The 23820-nt window shown below is 44.2% G+C and overlaps 1 protein-coding gene across 24 annotated transcripts in view; it reads right to left on the bottom strand.

The window, feature by feature from the left end:
• Nucleotides 1–23820, bottom strand: part of DNAH14 (dynein axonemal heavy chain 14) — a 459746-nt gene that overhangs the window by 385985 nt on the left and 49941 nt on the right. For 21 of the 24 annotated variants that reach the window (XR_005596106.1, XM_039529958.1, XM_039529963.1 and 18 more), the window contains 3 exons: nucleotides 15081–15193; nucleotides 7557–7619; nucleotides 3709–3847 (listed from right to left, as the gene is read on the bottom strand). Coding sequence is in view for 23 of the 24 variants with exons in the window: in XM_039529958.1 (XP_039385892.1) it covers nucleotides 3709–3847; nucleotides 7557–7619; nucleotides 15081–15193 (315 nt within the window). In the remaining variant the exon portion in view is untranslated. Of the gene's footprint in view, nucleotides 1–262; nucleotides 393–3708; nucleotides 3848–7556; nucleotides 7620–7649; nucleotides 9195–15080; nucleotides 15194–23820 lie in introns of those variants that run through there. The other 3 variants (XM_039529964.1, XM_039529978.1, XM_039529979.1) reach the window with 3 other exon arrangements.

Raw genomic sequence — 23820 nt, 5'->3', positions numbered from 1 at the left:
CATATATGGTACCAATAATAGATTGTCAGCATGAGCCAGTATTGATGATTCTGAATGGTCACATACCACTAAATCCAATGTATGTGAGAGCTGAAGTAATCAGTACCGATGCTGGAGCTATATAACCAATCAGTATAGTTGTACACAATACCAACAAGAAAGTAGTCATGGAAGCAGCATCTTTGAACTGTGATGGTATCTGTGCACCTGTTATTAAATCCTTGAGTACCAATGAAGTACATACAGAATATGCTACTGTTACCTGCAGAGGTGGCACTGAAGCCTCAGAATGATCTGAAGGCATTCTCTTTAACCGTACCAATCTCTCAGAGGCATGCTTCAGGGCTTCAGAAAACACCTATCTATGCCTTCCAAAACAGCAGTTTGAATCTTGTTTTCTTTTTCTTCAAAGGATCTGGAGAAAGAAATGTGTCCCTTTTCAGCCAAAGATTTTTAACTGCCACGGAAACACTACTTGTAGAGGGAATACTGGAGACCGACTAATCTGACTCACCAGGATCTGAGTCAGGTCTCACATCTGTCCAGGAGATACATCCTCAGTTTAATCTCCCTGTTCTTCCGAGACTGCTAGCCAAAAGAACAGCAGATAGCATATTTATTAGGAATATGCCCCTAACCTAGATACGAAAATACTTACAAGCATCTCTGACCAGGCAACGTTACATGAAAGGCATGTTTTAAAACCAAGAGATTTAGAAGCCCACATAGCTGCCTATCACCTAGTTTAAATGTTTAGTTAGCTAGTATTTTAAGATAGCACCTAACACTAAAATACTAACAAAGAACTTATCTAAAGCTATCTGACTAAAACAAAAACTATTTACAACACCTAACTGCCCAAGTTTAAAACAGATAAGGGACTGCTAAAGTGTTCTGTCTCTAACCTAAGGCCACTGTTGAAAGAACTAAGTGGCAGTCAGTCACCCCTGTCTCTTTATGCCTTCGGAGGTGGAACAGGAGGGGCATTCCAGGAGCATCCGTGGACCAACAGGGTGACTGCTAGCAACAAAAAAGTTCCAATCTCTAGCATTAAGGGATGTGCAATATCATGAATGGAAGACATCTAGAAAACCACTCAATGAAGAAATATTAGTTTAGAAATCATAGAATATCAGAGAATATATATATAGAATATATAACCCCAACTATACATACAACATGATGGGGGCTAATTTAGCTACAACGAGTCAGGAAAAAGATCTTGGAGTTATCGTGGATAGTTCTCTGAAGATGTCCACGCAGTGTGCAGAGGCTGTCAAAAAAGCAAACAGGATGCTAGGAATCATTAAAAAGGGGATAGAGAATAAGACTGAGAATATATTATTGCCCTTATATAAATCCATGGTATGCCCACATCTCGAATACTGTGTACAGATGTGGTCTCCTCACCTCAAAAAAGATAGTCTAGCACTAGAAAAGGTTCAGAAAAGAGCAACTAAAATGATTAGAGGTTTAGAGAGGGTCCCATATGAGGAAAGATTAAAGAGGCTAGGACTCTTCAGTTTGGAAAAGAGAAGACTAAGGGGGGACATGATAGAGGTATATAAAATCATGAGTGATGTTGAGAAAGTGGATAAGGAAAAGTTATTTACTTATTCCCATAATACAAGAACTAGGGGTCACCAAATGAAATTGATAGGCAGCAGGTTTAAAACAAATAAAAGGAAGTTCTTCTTCACGCAGCGCACAGTCAACTTGTGGAACTCCTTACCTGAGGAGGTTGTGAAGGCTAGGACTATAACAATGTTTAAAAGGGGACTGGATAAATTCATGGTGGCTAAGTCCATAAATGGCTATTAGCCAGAATGGGTAAGAATGGTGTCCCTAGCCTCTGTTTGTCAGAGGATGGAGATAGATGGCAGGAGAGAAATCACTTGATCATTGCCTGTTAGGTTCACTCCCTCAGGGGCACCTGGCATTGGCCACTGTCGGTAGACAGATACTGGGCTAGATGGACCTTTGGTCTGACCCGGTACGGCCTTTCTTATGTTCAGGGTTGGAAGGGACTAGAGGTCATCTAGTCCAACCCCCTGCTCAGAGCAGGACCAATTACCAGACAGATTTTTGCCCCAGATCCCTAAATGGCCCTCTCAAGGATTGAGCTCACAACCCTGGGTTTAGCAGGCCAATGCTCAAACCACTGAGCTATCCCTCTGCCAGTGATATTTTGTATAGAATTGAGGGGTACACAGCAAAAGGAAAAGTAAGCTAAGACGATTCCAGTGAACAAATAAAATATTGTGAAAATTGTACTTAAAATGCATAAAATGCAGCTGGTTTACAATGGTCAAATATAGAAAAAACTGTCTAAAATAATACTAGATTCCTATTGCAATGAAAATAATATGGTACTTAACTTTTTTTCAGATCATCTTGTTGCTTTATGGCAGATTCCATCAGTATTTACACAGTTTATTTTCTGTAGTGTGGTAGATGGCACCTGGAGCCCCAATCAAGGCCCCACAATACACATTGTGACAAAGTTCCTCCTCTACCTTGGTGGGTCCTGCGCTTATTGTCAGATTTGCTCACCTCAGAGATCTTCCCCACGGTCTGGGTCAACTCCTCCTGTGTCTGATCAGGAGTTGGGAGGTTTGGGGGGAACCCAGGCCCGCCCTCTACTCCGGGTTCCAGCCCAGGGCACTGTGGATTGCAGCTGTCTATAGTGCCTCCTGTAACAGCTGTATGACAGCTACAACTCCATGGGCTACTTCCCCATGACCTCCTCCAAACACCTTCTTTATCCTCACCACAGGACCTTCCTCCTGGTGTCTGATAATGCTTGTACTCCTTAGTCCTCCAGCAGCACACCCTCTCATTCTCAGCTCCTTGTGGCTCTTGCTCCCAGCTCCTCACATGCACTTCCTCTCCTCTGGCTCCCCCTGCCTAACTGGAGTGAGCTCCTTTTTAAACCCAGGTGCCCTGATTAGCCTGCCTTGATTGGCTGCAAGTGTTCTAATCAGCCTGTCTGCCTTAATTGGTTCTAGCAGGTTCCTGATTACTCTAGTGCAGCCCCTGCTCTGGTCACTCAGGGAACAGAAAACTACTCATCCAGTGACCAGTATATTTGCCCTCTACCAGACTCCTGTACCCCACTGGTTTGGGTCTGTCACAACATATAATGAAATAATCACAACAACAGTGAGATAAAACCTACCTCTTATATTGTACTTTTCATCCATAAATCTCAAAAGTGCTTTACAAAAGAGGTTAGAGTCATTATCCCCATTTTACAGATGAGATAATGGAAGTACAGATAAGGGAAGTGACATGCCCAAAGTCACCAGTGAGATAGTCCCAAAAAGCTTAAAATCTTAAAATCTATCTTAGTACAAATGATTTCAAGTCACAATAATATACTGCATTGTATTGGTGACACACTGTACAATTCACACACTTTAAATGATGCACATCAATTCTTAAACAGATACTTCAAATCAGTTCCAATTATCAGTTGGCAAGCTGACACACAATTCTCCATTCACTTGTTTTGTTGGAAATGAAAACTCTATAACCAGTCATGTGCTCACATTCCCCATACCTCAAATGCCTTTGTTGCTCTTTTCCAGAATTATCCAAGAATATCTTATCATATATTTTTTCATCACTAATATTTACTGATGTGTGAGATATGAAGCCATCAATTTTTGGTGTAGTTACACTTAAAAATATTGCTGTTTTGCTCACCTTTATCAAATAAATTGCATTATCTTCTGATCCTTTGCAGCAATTAATGTTACATGCATCTTCACACAGTCCTTGGATATAAAGCAAGCAGCTCAGAAATAATTCATCAGCCAAAAAAAGCTGGTTGTACATCATAGTTCTGGAAACAAGAAAAGCATCTCACGGTGTAAAACGTATACAAGTGCTTCTCTTTTTGTAACAGTTAAGTAGACACTATAGAAATATACTGGAACTGGAACTTCATGTTGTTTTCCCCCTTTTAATTCTTTAGTATTCTCAGCCTGAAGATATTACTGAACTCAAAAATGTAATTTCTCTTTATGATACATATAATTCTTTTCCTATTATTGATTAAATTAAACGTTATTTTAAACCTAGTATCTTAACATGTTAAAGGCAGTTATCCTCATAAAAGACTGATTCAAAGCCGTTTAAAATCAGTGGAAAGACTCCTGTTGACTCCAAAGGGCTTTAGATCAGGTCCTAAAGCTGTAGGAAACAATGTTTATAATCAATAATGACTGGAACAATTTGAACTTCTACAGTATCTTCCATATTATATGAGGATCTCAAACCCCAGCTATGAAGGAAGAATGCCACCAAATGTAGCATCCTGATGTTCTTTGGAGGTTTCCTATCCAAGAAGTAACATGGTCTAAGTCATCGTAGGCCAAAGGCCTGCAAATACTTATACCTGTGAGTAACTTTATGCTGGTGAATAATCAAAACTCCTACCATAGGCACAGACTTCCCCTCTACCCGGGGGAGCTCAACGCCACCCCCCAGATCCCACCCCCACTCCACCTCTTCCCTGAAGCCCCTGCCTCTGCTCTGCCTTGCCTCTTTCCACCCCCTCCCAAGTGTACCCCATCCCCACTCCTCCCCCTCCCGCCCGGAGCCAACCTGCCGTGCGAACAGCTGTTCGCGTCGGGTGGGAGGCTCTGGGATGGAGGGGGAGGAGTGATCAGCAGGGCTGCCAGTGACGGAGAGTTGCTGGAGGGTGGGAGGGAGAGGGGGAGCTTGGCTGGCAGTGGGTGCTAAGTACCCGCTAATTTTTCTCCATGGAGTCAGTACCTATGGCTTCTATGGACTTCAATGCGGTCTCCATTTCTTTCATCTGTTGAGTTTAGTGGAACTAACCACCAAAAAAAAGTTACTCAGATGCCTAAGTTTGTAGAGGAATAGGGGTTAGCTTGTGGGATGCGATGAGATTGCAGTACTAGATGCCATGGTAATACAAATAATTAATAAGTACAAGGTACTATGGTTGCAGGATACATTTTGAAAATAATCCATTTTTTAGTTATTCAAGAGTAAATTTGATTTTTTTAAAAAAGATACAATTTTCATATAGTTGGATAGTCTGACAGTGTCCCAAAATAATTATGACAAACTTTCCACACACAAAAGAAAACTGCATTTGGGCAAACTGCTGACAGTAAAATAGAAAACCACAACTGGTAAAATTTTCAGCTAGCTATTAGCATTTGAAAATAGGGCCTTATAATGACAGTGCCTCCTTCACGGTATCTAATTAACATAATTACTGTAAAAATGTTACCGCTATCTCTCTTTTACAGAAGTTAACAGATTATAAAGGACACCATTATGTTCTCGCTTCTATAATCAATCAGCAAAATTTTGGAATTCTTATTCAGTTTTTAATCATTCATAACTCCTATTTACAGAAATGAAAATGGCTGAATTTAAATACAGATTAAAAATTGAGTAATGACTCCCAATGCCTTTCCCATTTAAGTATCTGAAAATAAGGTAAAGACAGACTAGGTTAACTATAGTTAGATTGTGCTTAGGTCACACATGAATGTGCAAAGAAAAGGACAGATCATATGTAGCCTTCTCCCACTTGCACCCTGACACTCACATAGATAGCAAAGAGGAGACTCTCCCTCGCCAAACTACTGAGCAGGGATCCAATTGCTGAATCTCCAGGTGTTTTAAGCCTCCAGAGTCTGAACAGAGCCAATGCACTGTCCCTATTTTCAGTCCTCTATGCAAATGCTCATGGTGCAGAGATGTGACCATGCAACCTACTGCCCAGCCTCTGGAACCAGTGCTGATTCCTCAGACTACCTCATTAGCTTAAATATACCTTTGACACTGCACTCCATATTCTTTGCAGTGATATTATTACGATATCATTACGACAATTATAATGTAATGTATGCAGGATAAATCATATAAGGTGTCATTGGAAAAGTTATGATTTGCTGAATATGATTATCCTATTTGTATGCATGTATCATTTTATCATCTGAAGTTATGAATATTGACTATGTATCTGTATTTCAAATGTAGTTACACCTGGGGAACACCCACCAGACAAGATGCTTTCAGTCTAGATAATGGGTGGGGAAGGACTGATTCAGAGCAATGGGCCATTAGGAAAAACAATAGGCCTTAGGAGATGCTTATCTCCAACCTGAGGAGTCTTCCTGAGAACACTACAGACAGTCTCCAACTAATGGCTGCTATGACTGTACAAGTACATGTGATCAGTCCACATGATAAAAGGAAACAAGAAAACATTCTACAAATATATTAGACGTAAGAGGAAGACCAAGGACAGAGTAGGCCCACTGCTCAATGGGGTGGGGGGGGAGACAATAACAGAAAATGTGGAAATGGCAGAGGTGCTTAATGACTTCTTTGTTTCAGTTTTCACCAAGAAGGTTGGTGGCAACTGGACATCTGACATAGTGAATGCCAGTGAAAATGAGGTACGATCAGAGTCTAAAATAGGGAAAGAACATGTCAAAAATTACTTAGACAAGTTAGATGTCTTCAAATCACTAGAGCCTTATGAAATGCATCCTAGAATACTCAAGGAGCTGACTGAGAAGATATCTGAGCCATTAGCAATTATCTTTAAAAAGTCATGGAAGACAGGAAACATTCCAGAAGACTGAAAAAGGGCAAATTAGTGTCCATCTATAAAAAGGGAAATAAGGAGAACGCGGGGAATTACAGACCCGTCAGCTTAACTTTTGTACTCAGGAAGATAATGGAGAAAATAATTAAACAATCAATTTGCAAACACCTAGAAGATAATAAGATGATAAATAACTGTCAGCATGGATTTGTCAAGAAAAATTGTGTCAAATCAACCTGATAGCTTTCTTTGACAGGGTAACAAGCAGAACTCATTATGCCCACTCCCCTATGCAGGCATTGGCCTGAACTCACAATCTTCTGTTGTATATTCCATAGAGAAAGAAATTCATTCATTGTGAAGAGAACCAGTGCAAGATCCTCTGCATCACTCATAGGCCTGTGCACCTCTACATGCCATAGAGTGTGTCTATGTACTAATGAGGAAGGCTATAATGGGAATGGGATAGAGAAAGTGGCTATGAGGTCCTGTTTCTTTTGGTCCCAGCATAGGGATTGAATTCCTCTCAGCCCCTCCATGTTCCATCTGCACAGAACCTGATCATTCTTACACTATATGGGTGAAACAGACCTCACCCATACTCTATTATTATTTGTATTACCATAGTAATGTCCTTAGAATCTATGAATAGCATATCGGGTCCCTAGTCATGGACCATGACCTCATTGTGCTAGGCTCTGTACAAACATACAACAAAAAGACAGTCCTCTGTGATATGCTTTACAGTAATATAGATGTACCATTGAACTTTCATTGCAATAATTTTTGCCATGCAGGTATCAATACAATAAAGATGCCCTAGCGATTTTTTGTAATTGTTTACTGCTGATTCACAAAGCACTGAAATATTAATTTGCACTTTATTCAACAGATACATTTCAGAACATTCAGATTTCTTTTAATTTTTTTCACAATACTTTGTATTCCAACTTACTTGCTCTTGGTTGTCTTAGCTCTTCGAACATTGATTTTCCAGGTGAAAAAATATTTCTTCATTCTAGAAACAAACAAATGGTAAATTCCTTACCTAATAATTTTCTTACTGATAGCAGCATCTCCCATAGTTATGATATGTAGAGGGTATTCCCCTCCTGTGTGCAGTTTCTGGAAGCAGTTCAAAGCTGTAGCAGAGCCTGAGATAGTCAGGCCCCTAATCTCTGGCCTGCTGCCAGATGATTAATCCCAAAACTGTATAAAAATGTACAGAATATGGTTAGTAAATACTAGCTAATAAACTATGTACAATAGGCTGTGGTTTTCAAACATGAATATTGAAATTAAATACTGTCCTTTGGCTAGGAAGCCAACTAGGGAGGATAACATTGCTAGCAGAAAGAAAATTATCAAGTAAGAAATTTACCATTCTTCATCTCAGCATTTCCCACAGTTCTAATATATATGGGAAGCAGCAAGCAGTGAACCAAAGTAGAGAGGGATAAAACACAAAACAGAATGAGATTGGGAAACCCCCTCTCCCAAACTTACTCACTCAAAATAGTAATGCTATTATTAGACTCACACCTGCACAATCCTGCAACCTGCACAGTAGTCTAATAAAGGTGTTAATATAGAACCATGTTGCTGCCCTGCAGATCTCTGCAGTGGAAACACAAGCTCTTTCCACCCACAAAGTCGCCATAGGTCCTTTAGACTAAAGCGTGCCTGGACGATGTCTGGAAAAGAATACCTGTTGCCTTATATACCTGAACGATGCATAGCTTGATCCACCTAGCTAGCAATAGCTTGGATACTTGGCACTTCACATCAAATACAAATAAGAAGCCCAATCTTCTTGTTGATTCAGTAGGCTTGATATAGCTCTTTAGTGCTCTAACATCCAAAGTGTGCTAACAGCTTTTCTATTGGGCGTTGTGGCTTTGGACAGAATGAAAGGATGACAGTCTTCTGTGAAACATGGAAAGATGAATTCACCTTAGGCAAGAGTGATTCTGGGAATCTTAGCACCAACTTGTCATCATGATACACACTCAGGGTCCTGCATGGATAAAGCTTTTGGTTCAGAAACTCATCTAGCAGACATGACGGCAATCAGAAAACAGGTTATAGTGGATAGGTAAAATGGAGCTATTGATGTCAGTGGCTCAAAATGGTGTGCGATTGGTATCTCCCAACTGGGAAAAACTGGTCTAACTGCAGGTTTAGCCAGTCTGACTACTCTGAGAAAAATGGATACCAAAGGGGTCTCGGCTAAGGAACCAAACAATCCCACAAATAGGATATTACTTATAGCTCATACCTGGCAGACTATGGATCTAGGCTGAAATCCCTTGTCTATTCTTTCCTAAAGAAAGCCAGTGATGTAATATGTAAAATGTATACTTTAGATGCATGTATAGGGACATGTGGAAAGATGCCTGCTTGTCTGGCAAGGAAAGAGAACAGCCAGGTAAAATGCTGAGCCGGCAATCTGATCATGTAAACAACTAGGTCAGTAACATGATCAGTTAAACAACTGAGTTAGCAAACTAATCTTAGTGCTAAGGCAGAAAAAGTGTTTATACAATATATAAATGAATGACTTTTTAACAATGTATTTAAGGCGAGCTCATGAATGAGGGAGCACGCTTGCATTTAAACCTATGCTGTGCCCTGTTTCAGTGGACTGATCACTCACTGAAGCACCAAATAAATGACATACTACTACATCTCAAGAGTCTGTCTGTGAACCTATGCATTCTGGGTAGCAGGAAAGAACCGATCAACAGGATATCAGGATCACTGGGATTTTTGCTGTGTTCTTGACACCATGAGTTAAACCTAATAAAACAGAAGATTGAGCTTTTAGTGTTGAGGCTCATCTAGACAGAGTTCCAATCACTTTGTAGGATAATCCTACCATAGCTAAGCTTCCCTCTCAACAGCCAGGATGACAGCAGGCGCCTGTCTGGGTCTGTATGGAAGAATGGGCCGTGGTCAATGATGTCTAGTCTCACCGGTAGCTACACTGGTGGCTCCAATTTCAATTCAATCAGGTTGAAGAACCATGATCTCCTTAGCTAACATGGAGTTAACACACTATTGCCTTTGCCTCATCTTATCTACTGGATCACCTTTCCTAGAAATGGAAAGAGCAGGAAAGTATATGGCAGGCCTTGTAGCCATCTGTGCAAAAGAGCATCCGTCACCAGAGATTTGGCATCTGCATCCCTGTGAGATACTTTGGCCACTTTGTGTTCTTATGATTGGCTAACAGGTTGACTGCCAGAAGTCTGAGCTCTTGAAAAATCATAGCGAAGACTTACTAATTCAAGAACCATCCTGAGTTGTTGACTGTGCATCTCCTGAGCCAGTCTGCCATTTGATTAATTTCACATGGGGTTCCAGGTACTTTGCATTTTTCTGTGCCCCAGATTCATTCTCCATCCTTTCAGGCTAGCATCAGTTGTGAGTACCTGTGCATCTTTAAGACAAAGGGAAGACCTTTGCAACGTTCTGTGAGACTGTCCACCATTTTAGCGAAATTAGCACCTGGTTCAGAACCTTACATGCATTCTGCTGAAACATTCCATATTTTCAGGAGAAAGGCCTGGAGGCACCTGATATGGCCCATGGGGTGACTCCAATACATGAAATCAGGCAGCCCATTAGTTGTTGACATTGAGCTATGGTCAGATTTGAACATTTTACCAACTGGATATCAGGTTCTGTATCTTGTGAAATCTGTCTGGCGATGGATAGACCTTTGCCACAGAAGTCTATTTCTATTCCCAGGTGAAGGGAGCCAAGCAGCTACTCTTGGTGTTTACAAATCCACATGCTTGAAGCAAATCCAGAGACTGGACTGTGGCACTGTGTTCTGTTGCTTGGGCTGGAGTTCTGATGAAGATGTCATCTAGGAAAGGATACAGGTGAGTGTCCTGGAACCTCAGTCTGGCTATTATTGTCACAAGCATCTTGTTAAAGACTCTGGGAGCTGACAAAAAAGGAATATTTTGTGGATGGGGTGATTATGGCACATGAAAGTACACATATTTCATACTGAGAGCTGTGAACCATGTATTATTTTGCAGGGAAGGTATTAGCAATGCCAGTGTAACCAAAAAGAATTATAATTTGTGGGCGGGGGGGGGGGGAGAAAAATCAAGAAATTGGCCTCCACCCTTCCTTCTCTTTGGGAACTAGGAAATATTTCAAATAGAACCCTTATCTTTGATGTTAAAGAAGTACCCCACTCTATTGCTCCCCATTGGAGGGGAGAGATTCTACCTCTTGACAGAGGAGCTCCTTATGAAAATGGTCCCTGACGAGGAGACAGGGAAGGTTTTGGGTTTTTTTTTGAGAGGGTACAGAGAGAAACTGGATAATGTAAATGTAATAGATGTTCATTGTTATTGCACTCCGGTTGTGGGGAAAAAAGAGTGCTAGATGGCCACACCCACAAAAGGATACACGAGGATTCTGTGGAGACTGCAACAACAGTGGTTCACAACTCCAGAGCCTCCAGTCAAAAGTATCTTTTTCACCAGGAGGTGAGTTTGGGTTGATGCGGTTGATTTGGAAGATAGAGGATATCATGGCTTTTGCCCTCTGTCTTTTACAAGGCGGTTCATAGAATCGCTAGTGATAAACAGTTGAGGCATAGACGTTAGTTTATTTGAATTATTTCCTCTTTGGAGCTGCTGTATATATTCACCCAGGGAGTAGGGGGGGGCTGCCCTTGAGTCCTTTAGCAAGTGTACAAACTTATCAGTCTTTTAATTGAAAAAGGTTGGTCTCCTCGAAGGGCAAGTCATCCACAGTGTTCTGGATCTCCCTGGGAAGCCCTGAAGAGTATAGTCATGATTTTTGGCACATCACAATGGCAGTTGCCATTGACCTTAATGTGGTGTCCAGTGCATCAATCACAGATTGTAATGCAGTTCTGACCACCAGCTTGCCTTCATCAATAAAGAGCTGAAACTGATTCCTATCTTGCTAAAGTAATTTGTCCTTAAAAATCTAAGAACTCTGAATAATTCAAAAGATCAGACCTGGCCAACAGCACTTGATTGTTCAATATTCTCAACTGCAGTCTAGTAGATGTAAATATCTTCCTACCCAGCAGGTCCAGATTCTTGGCCTCCTTATTGCAGGGAGTGGCTCTTGGATGTTGCTGCCTGGATCTTTCTGTTGCAGCCTGAACTAGAGAGTTCGGTGTGGGGTGTGTAAACAGAAACTCCACTCCCTTTGCCAGGACAAAGTAACCCTTCTCAGTCCTCTTGGGGATAGGGGCGCATGTTGTTGATGCATGTCATACAGCTCTTGCTGGTTTCAGTATCACTTCCTTTACTGGGAGCACTACACAGCTGGATCCTGTGGGTTATAGGATGTCTTGAATCTTGTGTTGTGTATCCTGGACCTCCTCTAGACAGATCTGAATTTCCTTCACCACCCTGCACAGCAGCTCTTGAAACTGCTTGTGGCCATCCAGAGCGGATGGCGAAGCTGGGGTAATAGGAGATGGGGAAGATATTTGTGCTGGTACCAGTGGAAATGGCAGATCCAACTTGTAGTTCTCCTCTTCCATAGAGTCATGAAAAAGCAGACAAGAGGATGGCATGCTGTCTTCCCAGACTCAAGACACGAGACGTAACTTTAAGATTAGATAGGCTTTTGAAGTCATTGGACAAGCATCCACTGGTGATGGTCCATATCAGCACTAATGACACAGAGTCATAGAATATCTCACAGATAATAGATGACTGCAGGGAACTTGGAAGTGGGCTGAAGAATAATGTTTTTTCTGAGATCCTGCCTGTCCTGCAAGTGAAGGAAGGCAGAAGATTCTGAAAGTGAACCACTGGCTAGATAAATGGTGGAGGACTTTGGTTCTGTAGAACATTGGTTCACATTCTGTGGGGAGAGAGGGCTGTATAGACTGGATTGCCTCCACCACAGAAGAAGGGGAAACAACTGCCTCAGGAACAGGCTGGACAGAGTAGCCAGGAGGGGGTTAAACTAATAAAACAAGAGGGTAAAAAGAGGGGTGATATAAGCTCTCAGAACAGAATAAAGATATCAAGAACAAAATTAGTCAAGGAACCAAAGGACAGGAAGAGAAGAAATTGTTTAACTATACACCAGTGTTAGGAGGCTGGGTAACAAAGAAGAGGAATTGGAATTGTTCATTTATGAGCATAAATTAGAGATAGTTGGTATTACTGAGACCTGGTGGAATAATTCATGATTGGAATGTTAGCTGTTGATTTTATTACCTATTTAGGAAGGACTGAGTAAGCAAAAGGAGAGGCACCCCATGTTAAAACTGACATTGCCTGTTTGAATCACCAATATCTCAGAAGAAAATGATCCTGAATGCTTATGGATCAATGTTCTAACAGATAAAGCACAAAATGGCATTTTAGTTGGTGCCTGCTACAGACTACCATATCACATTAGGGAACACGCTGATTGATTACTTATGCACCTATCTACAATGTGTAGAGAAAAAAGCTGCTTAATCATTGTGTACTTCAATTTGAGTGACATATGCTGGAGCTTTCATGCTGCCAGTACTAAAACATCCTTGGAATTTCTTAATATTATAGATAATTTCCCAACTCAAGAAGTATTGTAGCCAACATGAGGGGGGATTCTGTATAAGACTTGGTCTTGAGAGATATAGAGGAACTCATCACAGAACTAAAAAATAATGATAGCTTAAGGTACAAGTGATCATGACTTGATCACATTTATAATGTGAAAACAGAATAAAGTCCAGACGAGTAAAACAATTATGAGCCAAATCAACTGTGAAGAATAATTTAACCAGAAAAATGCAAAATGATTATTCTTTACTAGAAGCCTAAATGCCACAACCAAGGAAGAAGGCTGTATTGGCTAAAAAAACTGACCTGATTTAGAGGGGAAGTAAAGACAGCTATAAAAACTATATATTTATGGACAAATGGAAGACACAGGAAATTGACAGTAATGAATATAAATCAGAAGCCAGGAACCGTAAAACATTGATAATGGAAGCCCACATAATCAAAATGTACAATAGAGGGATTTTAAATCTTGCTTTAAGTGAAATGTTCAACTCAACCTTTAACTATGGCATTGTTATGGATGCACCCACAATACCGAATCAGAAGAACAAGACAATTTTAGTATCAAAGATTTTGCTTTATCTTTAATACATAACAGACTGCTCAGCAGCATTCTACATGTAGGTTGAGTAGTGCTTGTCATTTCATGCATTCTTTATCATGAAAGAAAGATTAAAACCACTTTGCATACCATACACCTGATTTCGAGAAGTCTTCTGACGAAAACGAAAAAGATGGCTTGGCATACCTGATAGTCTAAGGTTAAAATAAAGAAGCAAAAAATCTTCCCACACACACAAAAAAAGAAAAAGGAATATCTCTCTCTCTCTCTGTGTATATATATATTTTAATATATATATATTGTGATAGACTCAGGCCAGTTGGGTACAGCAGAATAGCTGAAGGCAGATATACTGGCCACTGGATTAACAGTTTTCTGTTCCCTGACTGACCAGAGCAGGGGCTGCTCCAGGCTAATGAGAACACCTGACTCTAATTAACCTGTAAAGAGTCAGGTGAGGCCATTCAGTTAATGTGACCACCTGACTCTAATTAAGGCCCTGCTGTTACTATAAAAAGGGCTCACTCCAGTCAGGCAGAGGAGCCAGGGAGCCAGAGGAGAGGAAGTGCAGCTGAAGGGCTGGTTACTGAAGACACCCTAAAACATCGTTAAAGGAGCCCTAAGGTAAGGGTGAAGAAGGGAGAAGCAGGAGAGTTGTGGGGAAGTGGCCCAGGGAAATGTAGCAACTCTGGCAGTGAAAGGTTGGCTGCCAACAACTGCTACCATTAGGGTCCCTGGGCTGGAACCCGGAGTAGAGGGTGGGCCCGGGTTCCCTCCAACCCACAACTACAGGAACAGCTCCTGGAAGGGGAAGTCAGGTCCCTGTCAGGACAGGAGGCTGAACAGAGACTGTGGGAGTTCTCTCACCAACCTCCTTGCAGCCTATGATGAAAAGGGCTCAGTAGACTGTAACCCTGGCCCTAGAGAGAGAGAAGGGCTACGTGGAGGGTCACAGTGAGCCACTGAGGCTAAGCATAAACCGCCTAGAAGCGCAGGATCCACAGGAGCAAGGTCAGAGCTCTACCACTATATATATATATATATATATATATATATATATATATATATATATATACACATATACACACACACACACATACATACATACATACACACACACACATATACACACACACACACCCTACATCACAAAGGAACCTAAAAAAGGCACACATTTTTTTTCTTTGTTGGTCATCCTTAAATAACGTAACTATGGAAAAATATCAATTTATGAAACTCACAAATTATTGCAGGCATGAAATTAGTAGGTTTTTTTAAAAAGGCATTATTAAGTTAGATTATAATACATTCTAATATTTTTATATATTAATTCTCTCTCTCTTACCTGACGTTGGAAAACACATTAAAATTACATATCATGTAATAAAGTTGTCTTTCACATAGCCATTCCATTACAGGAATTATTTCCATTTCTTCTGCTTTGTGTACTACAGAAAACTAGAAAAATGAAATAAAAAATAGTCATTACTTCATCTTAAACAGGAGTTCAAGAAGCATTTGTTTGAGACATTATGGAGTTTCCACTATTGCAATACATAATTTATTAGCTACACAGTAAATCTGACATTTTATTAACTGCTCTAATAAACAAAATCCGGTTAGTAATAGCAGTTGCATGGCAATAGCAGGCAAACAGAAAAACAGCAGCTGAAAGAGCTGCTATGCTTGTGTAGAATCATGAAGATCCTTTCTTCCAGGCTCTAGAGGATGCTCACAAATTATATAGTATGTGCCCTTCTCAGTGCCTAAGAGTAGTACCGTACTTCTGAATGTTTTGAGACCCTTCATGTTTGAGGTGAGAGAATAAATTAGGCTGGATATTAATCAAGGAGTCCTACATGGCAACATACTATGTTACCAGCAGAGCTAACTGCAGATAGCCAAAATTTTGCATTTCAAAAGGTTTTTTATTTTCTACAACTCCACAAATATATCCCTCCTCTCTCTGTATTCCCATACAAATGGACACAGCGTGTTTCATTGTTTGCTGACTGGAATACATATAAAACCATCTGTTTCTAGCACTGTGACTCTCAATTCACATGATTTCTATGCTACTCAAAAAGAGTAAAAGGTACAGAATGTTTATAGGTAGCAAATTAACTGTTCTATTTCTTTCCTCATATTTAATTTCAAATTACAAATTAAGTAGGTATGAAAAAACAGATAATTAAAAGCTTCAGCAATAAAGTACATTTATATAAAATATATTTTCTGTTGCAATCAGTTATATGTAGTGTGGCAGAGCTCTGACCTTGCTCCTGTGGGTCCTGCGCTTCTAGGCGGTTTATGCTAGCGTCAGTGGCTCACTGTGACCCTCCACGTAGCCCTTCTCTCTCTAGGGCCAGGGTTACAGTCTACTGAGCCCTTTTCATCATAGGCTGCAAGGAGGTTGGTGAGAGAACTCCCACAGTCTCTGTTCAGCCTCCTGTCCTGACAAGGACCTGACTTCCCCTTCCAGAAGCTGTTCCTGTAGTGGTGGGTTGGGGGGAACCCGGGCCCACCCTCTACTCCGGGTTCCAGCCCAGGGACCCTAATGGTAGCAGTTGTTGGCAGCCAACCTTTCACTGCCAGAGTTGCTACATTTCCCTGGGCCACTTCCCCACAACTCTCCTGCTTCTCCCTTCTTCACCCTTACCTTAGGGCTCCTTTAATGATGGTTTGAGGGTGTCTTCAGTAACCAGCCCTTCAGCCGCACTTCCTCTCCTCTGGCTCCCTGGCTCTCCCTTGCCTGACTGGAGTGAGCCCTTTTTATAGTATCAGCAGGGCCTTAATTAGAGTCAGGTGGTCACATTAACTGAATGGCCTCACCTGACTCGTTACAGGTTAATTAGCGTCAGGTGTTCTCATTAGCCTGGAGCAGCCCCTGCTCTGGTCAGTCAGGGAACAGAAAACTGTTAATCCAGAGGCCAGTATAGCTGCCTTCTGCTATTCTGCTGTACCCAACTGGCCTGGGTCTATCACATATCCCTCCCCTCTGCTCAACACCAAGGGGTTGGGCAGCTTGGGACGCCAGACAGTGTACGCGTGATAAGCCATCGGCATTGCCATGGCAACTCCCTGCTCTGTGCTCTATGCAGAACTGGAAAGGTTGGAGGGATAAGAACCACCTGGTTACCCTTGTGTTCTTTTCCTTGTTCCGTTGCATCCATTGAAGAGGGGTATGGTCAGTCACAAGGATAAATCTGCGCCCCAGCAGGTAGTAATGCAACGTTTCCATGGCCCATTTTACAGCGAGGCACTCTCTCTCTACAACTGCGTATTTTTGTTCCCTCGGAAGGAGTTTCCTACTGAGGTAAAGAACTGGGTGTTCCTCCTCCCCAACCATCTGCGACAGGACGGCCCCTAACCCTACCTCAGATGCATCTGTCTGTAGGATAAAGTCCTTGTCGAAATCTGGGGCTATCAATACGGGGTTACTGCAGAGGGCAGTCCGTAAGTCCGCGAATGCCCTCTCTGCTGCATCGGACCATCTGACTGGATCAGGACCACGGGCCTTCACTAAGTCTGTTAGGGGACCTGCCCTTGTAGCAAAATGGGGGATGAAACGCCGGTAATACCCCACCACCCCTAGAAATGCTCGGACCTGCTTCTTACGACTCGGCTGAGGCCAATTTTGGATGGCCTCTAACTTATTCAGTTGGGGTTTTACCAGACCTTTTCCTACCACATAGACAAGATATTTGGCCTCCGTGAACCCTACAGCGCACTTAACAGGGTTCGCCGTAAGACCAGCTCGCCGGAAGGTATCAAGGACCGCCCCCACTTTTTCCAAGTGGGTCTCCCAGTCTGGGGTATGAATCACCACGTCATCCAAGTAGGCTGCAGCATAACTGGTATGGGGGCATAATAACTTGTCCATGAGGCGCTGAAAGGTAGCTGGACCCCCATGTAGTCCAAAAGGAAGGACCGTATATTGGAAGAGACCCTCTGGTGTAGAAAACGCCGTCTTTTCCTTTGCATCTTCGGCTAGGGGAATCTGCCAGTACCCCTTTGTCAAGTCTAAGGTTGTCAAGTACCGGGCATTCCCCAGACGGTCCACTAGTTCGTCTATGCGGGGTATAGGGTAGGCATCAAACTGGGATATCTCATTTAGTCGACAGAAGTCATTGCAGAACCTTGTGGTGCCATCAGGTTTGGGCACCAACACTATTGGGCTGGACCACTGACTGTGGGATTCTTCGATGACCCCCATCTCCAGCATTTTCCTGACTTCCGCTTTTATTTCCTCCCTTTTGGCTGCTGGCACCCGGTAGGGCCTCATAGTTACTCTGGCCCCAGGGTTTGTAATCATATGGTGATATGCCCCGGTTGTGCGACCTGGCTTTGTCGAGAATACATCTTGATATTGGGCAATCATCTCAGTTATCTCTTTCTTCTGTGCTGTTGTTAGATCAGGAGACACCCTCACCTGTTCAGGATTTTTGTTCCCTGGGTGCAGCTCTTCTCGAATCACTGTGCATGCCTCTCGTGCATGCCATGGTTTCAGAAGGTTGACATGATATATCTGCTCTACCTTTCAACGTCCTGGTTGTCGCACCTTGTAATTTACTTTCCCTACAGGTTCAACTATTTCATAGGGCCCTTGCCACTGGGCCAACAGCTTACTTTCGGCCGTGGGTACCAGTACCATTACTCGGTCACCAGGTTGAAACTGACGAAGCTTGGCTTGGCGGTCGTAGTAGGTTCTCTGGGCCTCTTGGGCCTTCTCTAGGTGTTCCCTCACTATGGGAGTGACCCGGGCTATCCGATCCCTCATCTGTAGTATATGTTCTGTTACGTTCTTCCCCTCACTGGGTTCCTCCTCCCAAATTTCCTTGGCTATGTCCAGGATGCCTCGGGGGTTGCGTCCATACAACAGTTCAAAGGGGGAGAATCCGGTGGAAGCTTGGGGGACCTCACGGATGGCGAACATGAGGTACGGTAGTAGGTTGTCCCAATCTTTCCCATCCTTGCTTACCACCTTTCTTATCATGGCCTTGAGGGTTCGGTTAAATCTTTCCACCAGACCATCGGTTTGTGGATGGTAAACTGAGGTCCACAGCGTCTGGACATGGAGCAGGGAACACAAATCCTTCATCAACTTGGACATGAATGGTGTTCCCTGGTCTGTGAGGATTTCTTTTGGTAGCCCTACCCGGGCAAAGATTGCCACTAATTCTTTGGCAACGCTCTTGGAAGCTGTATTTCGTAAGGGGACAGCTTCTGGGTACCTGGTTGCATAGTCTAGGATGACAAGCACATACTGGTGGCCTCGGGTCGTTTTCTCTAGCGGCCCCACAAGATCCATGGCGATCCGCTCGAATGGGACTTCGATGATCGGCAGGGGTACCAGAGGAGCTCTTAGATGTGGACGAGGGCTGTGCAGTTGACATTCAGGGCAAGAGGCACAGTACCGCTGGACGTCTTCATGTACCCCCGGCCAGAAGAACCTGTGTAAGATTCGTGCCTGGGTTTTCTCCACTCCCAAGTGTCCTCCAAAAAGGTGACTGTGAGCGAGGCTTAATATTGTCTTCTGGTGTTTCCGGGGGACTAGGAGTTGGTGTAACTCTTGCTCCTGCATTTGCACAACCCGGTATAGGAGATTCCTCTTGATCACAAAATAAGGCCCTGGCCCCCGGGCCTTTCCCTCTATGGGTACTCCATCTATCTCAGCCACCTCCTTCCTGGCGTTCTCGTACCTTGGGTCTTCCACCTGGTCCCGTCCAAAAGTCTCTCTCTCTGGGCTTAACAGCCTGAACTCTGGGGGATCTGTCTCTGCCCTCTCGGCTGGCTCCGTGAGGTTGGGGTTGGAAGTGGTCTCTGACCCCTCCTCTGTCTCAGGGCCCTCCCCTTCAGTTGCCCATGTACGTCTGCCTACACAGGCGACCTTCTGTCCTTGTATCAGGATTCGGGTACCCAAGGCCTTGGCTGCCCTTCTTTCTCTTTTGGTCTTCCTGCCTTTCCCCGGGACAGGGAATAGCTCCTGGGACATTTCTGCGAAAAATGGGAGGTGACATTCCGCTGCGGAAACCCCCTGAAGTTCAGGGAGCTCCTCTCCCTCTAATTCCTCCGGTGGGAGCAAGTTTCCAAACCCAGGAAAATCTCTACCTATGAGCACGGGGTATGGGAGGTTTGGGACTACCCCTGTTTTCACACCGGTGACATTTCCCTGAATTTCAATTTTTACTGGTATGATGGGGTAGTAGCTAACAGTCCCACGGACACAGGTTACCCCCGTATGCTTGGCCTGCATTAACTGGCTGCACTTCACTAATTTACCTGAAATCAGGGTGATGGCACTCGTAGACTCGGGGAGTGCTATGGTTTCTACCCCATTCAACTTTACCTGCCTTGTATATTTATGTGGGGTGACTGCGACCCCTACAATATTGAGTAGGCTGCATGGGTCTGCCCCATTCCCCAGGTTACACTGCCTTGGCTCTATGACATTGGGGCACTGGGCAGCTATGTGCCCCAACTCCCTGCACCCATAACACCTATAATTGCTTCTAGTCATTCCCCTATCACGTGGGTTAGGGGATTTAGTCCCAGGGTTCCCCCCACTCAGCCCTTCCCCTTCCTTCTGGGTTCCCGACTGGTTTTTGGCCTCCCTCTTCTTCCACCTAGGACTTCCTGGGGGATTGGCCGCCCGACCCTCCATGGTCGGGGTCAAATGTTTGTTTCGTGAAGGGCCTTCCTTGGGTAGTTGGGTTAATTCCCTGGCTGTTATCTGTCTTTCTACCAATGTGATCATTTCGTCATAGGTGGACGGATCGTTCTGGCAGACCCATTTTCGGAGATCTGGCGGCAACCCCCGCACGTAATGGTCCATGACCAAAGTCTCTAATATCTCCTCCGGGCTGCATGCCTCAGGCCGTAAGCACTTCCGAGCAAGGTGTATGAGGTCAAATAGTTGGGACCTTGGAGGTTTGTTCTCCCTGTATTTCCACTCCTGGAACCTCTGGGCCCGTACTGCTGCTGTCACCTCGGATCGTGCTAGGATCTCTGCCCTCAGCCGGTAATAGTCAGCGGCATCCTGAGTGGGCAGATCAAAGTAGGCCTTCTGGGCCTCTCCTCACAAGAAAGGGGCGAGAATGCTGGCCCACTGCTCCAGGGGCCACGCCTCAGACTGTGCAGTCCTTTCAAATGAGAGGAGATACGCCTCTATGTCATCGTCTGTCGTCATCTTTGGCAGACAACCGGTGGCCATCAGGGTTCGCGTCCCATTGGACACCCGGGCCTGGGTGGTGAGGATCTTCAGCTGGTCCACAACCTCGCACAGGAGGGCGCGATCTTCGGTCGCCTGGCTCATTAATAATTGGTTGGTTTCCTGCTGTAACCTCATGGACTCCTGTTGTGCTATCGCCTGAGCCCGGGTTGCCTCCTGCTGGGCCGCTGTGGCTTGCACCAGTGCTCTCACCACTTCCTCCATGGTGGTACAAACAACAACAACAACAAAAAACCCACAACCAAAAACCCCAGTGCACTTTTTTTAGTTTTGGGGCTTTTTTTGTTTTTGTTTTTGGGTTTTTTTTCCGTTGTTTTTTAGTAAACACCTCTTTGTTCCGCCACGCTGTGAACAATCACGATCCCACTCCTGACACCAGTTGTGGCAGAGCTCTGACCTTGCTCCCGTGGGTCCTGCGCTTCTAGGCGGTTTATGCTAGCCTCAGTGGCTCACTGTGACCCTCCACGTAGCCCTTCTCTCTCTAGGGCCAGGGTTACAGTCTACTGAGCCCTTTTCATCATAGGCTGCAAGGAGGTTGGTGAGAGAACTCCCACAGTCTCTGTTCAGCCTCCTGTCCTGACAGGGACCTGACTTCCCCTTCCAGAAGCTGTTCCTGTAGTGGTGGGTTGGGGGGAACCCCTCTCTACTCCGGGTTCCAGCCCAGGGACCCTAATGGTAGCAGTTGTTGGCAGCCAACCTTTCACTGCCAGAGTTGCTACATTTCCCTGGGCCACTTCCCCACAACTCTCCTGCTTCTCCCTTCTTCACCCTTACCTTAGGGCTCCTTTAATGATGGTTTGAGGGTGTCTTCAGTAACCAGCCCTTCAGCCGCACTTCCTCTCCTCTGGCTCCCTGGCTCTCCCTTGCCTGACTGGAGTGAGCCCTTTTTATAGTATCAGCAGGGCCTTAATTAGAGTCAGGTGGTCACATTAACTGAATGGCCTCACCTGACTCGTTACAGGTTAATTAGAGTCAGGTGTTCTCATTAGCCTGGAGCAGCCCCTGCTCTGGTCAGTCAGGGAACAGAAAACTGTTAATCCAGTGGCCAGTATATCTGCCTTCTGCTATTCTGCTGTACCCAACTGGCCTGGGTCTATCACAGTAGGGATAACACAAATCAGTATTTATTACTGCTAAATTATGCTATTAGTAGCGAACAAGCATTTTTGAACCAAGCTCTTTTTTTATATAAAGCGTCAACACTGTTTAATGCAGAATATTTTTTTTCCAAGCACGCAGTATACAATTGATCCAAAGGATGCTTTTTGGCAGACGAGCACATAAAACTATCATTTTGTTTAAATTACTACAATCTGAATGGTTCTTAAGTTCCCCTTTACAGTCCAAAATAAGGCAGGAATCTAAGACATAACTGTTCTTGTGAATATTAAAAAACAATAATAAAAACCAAGACTAATCAAGCCTGACTTTGTTATGTTTGCATTCTGCATGCACAGGAAACAGTTCAAGAATTAATGCAGAGGAAGACAAAACCAATAGGTCTTGACATCAGGCAACATAACTGTTCCTGGATTGCTTCCTTATATTCTTTTTAAAACATAGCAATACCTTTATCTGCAATTTGAATCAAGTCACAGATACAGGGCTTTAGTTAAGGACAGAATGTGATCTACACAGCAAAAAGCGATAAGACAATCAAGTCTCATCCTATAATAAGGATCGGTCTTTGTGTGAAATGCTATCAGTTTTTACTGAACTGATACTTCAACACTTGAAAGAGGACCTGTCTGTCTGACCCATCTTATACCTCATGACATACACCTCTACCCCGATATAATGTGGTTCTATATAACGTGAATTCGGATATAACGCGGTAAAGCAGCGCTCCAGCGGATGGGGCTGCTTTACCTTGTTATATCTGAATTAGTGTTATCGCAAGCGGTTCCTCCACGCCCACCCGTTACTCGCTGCGGCCCTCCCCAGGGCCCCCCACCCCAGCTCACCTCCGCTCCACCTCTGCCTCCTCCCACCAGCGCACTGCAGCTCCGCTTCTCCTCCCTCCCAGGCTTGCTGCGTCAATCAGCTGTTTGGCATGGCAAGCCTGGGAGGGAGGAGAAGCAGAGCTGTGGCACACTCGTGGGAGGAGGTGGAGGCGGAGCGGAGGTGAACTGGGACAGGGGGGCCGCAGCAAATAAGGGGGGAGGGGTGCAGAGGAACTGCTTCCTGCACTAGCTCACCTCTGCTCCGCCACTTCCTCCTCCTCCTCCTCCCATGAGCACACCGCTCAGCTGTGCTTCTCCTCCCTCCCAGGCTTGCCGGGCCAAACGGCTGATTGGTGCGGCAAGCCTGGGAGGTAGGACGGAGAAGCGGAGCTGCGGCATGCTCGTGGGAAGTGGAATGGAGGTGAGCTGGGGTGGGGGGGCCCTGGAGAGGGCCGCAGCAAGTAGCTGAGGGCACAGAGGAACTGCTCCCCACTCCAGCTCATCTCTGCCTCCACCTCTGAGTGCTCCGCCACCACTCCACTTCTCCCCCGCTCCAGGCTTGCTGATTGGCGCGGCAAGCCTGGAAGGCAGGGAGAAGCGAAGCGGCAGCGGTGCAACTCAGGGAAGAGGCAGAGGCAGAGCGAAGGTAAGCTGGGGCAGGAAGCGGTTCCTCTCCCTACCCAGATATAACGCGATCTCACCTATAACACAGTGAGATTTTTTTGGGTCCAGAGGATCACATTATATTGGAGTAGAGGTGTGCCTGGTGATAAGGCTTTAAAGGCTTGCCATCATATTTACTGGAAGAGGATTTCAGGGGGAAAAAAAATCAATCTTCTCTGTAATGTCAAATATCTTGCTTCATACTGCCTATGTGATTGTGAGGCTGCATTTCAGAGAGGATTAGTGCA

The sequence above is a fragment of the Mauremys reevesii genome, linkage group 3 (genome assembly GCF_016161935.1).
Source record: "Mauremys reevesii isolate NIE-2019 linkage group 3, ASM1616193v1, whole genome shotgun sequence".
Classification (NCBI taxonomy): Eukaryota; Metazoa; Chordata; order Testudines; family Geoemydidae; genus Mauremys; species Mauremys reevesii.
The sequence above is the reverse complement of the archived record's forward strand: the minus strand, read 5'-3'. Positions and strand labels throughout refer to the sequence as shown.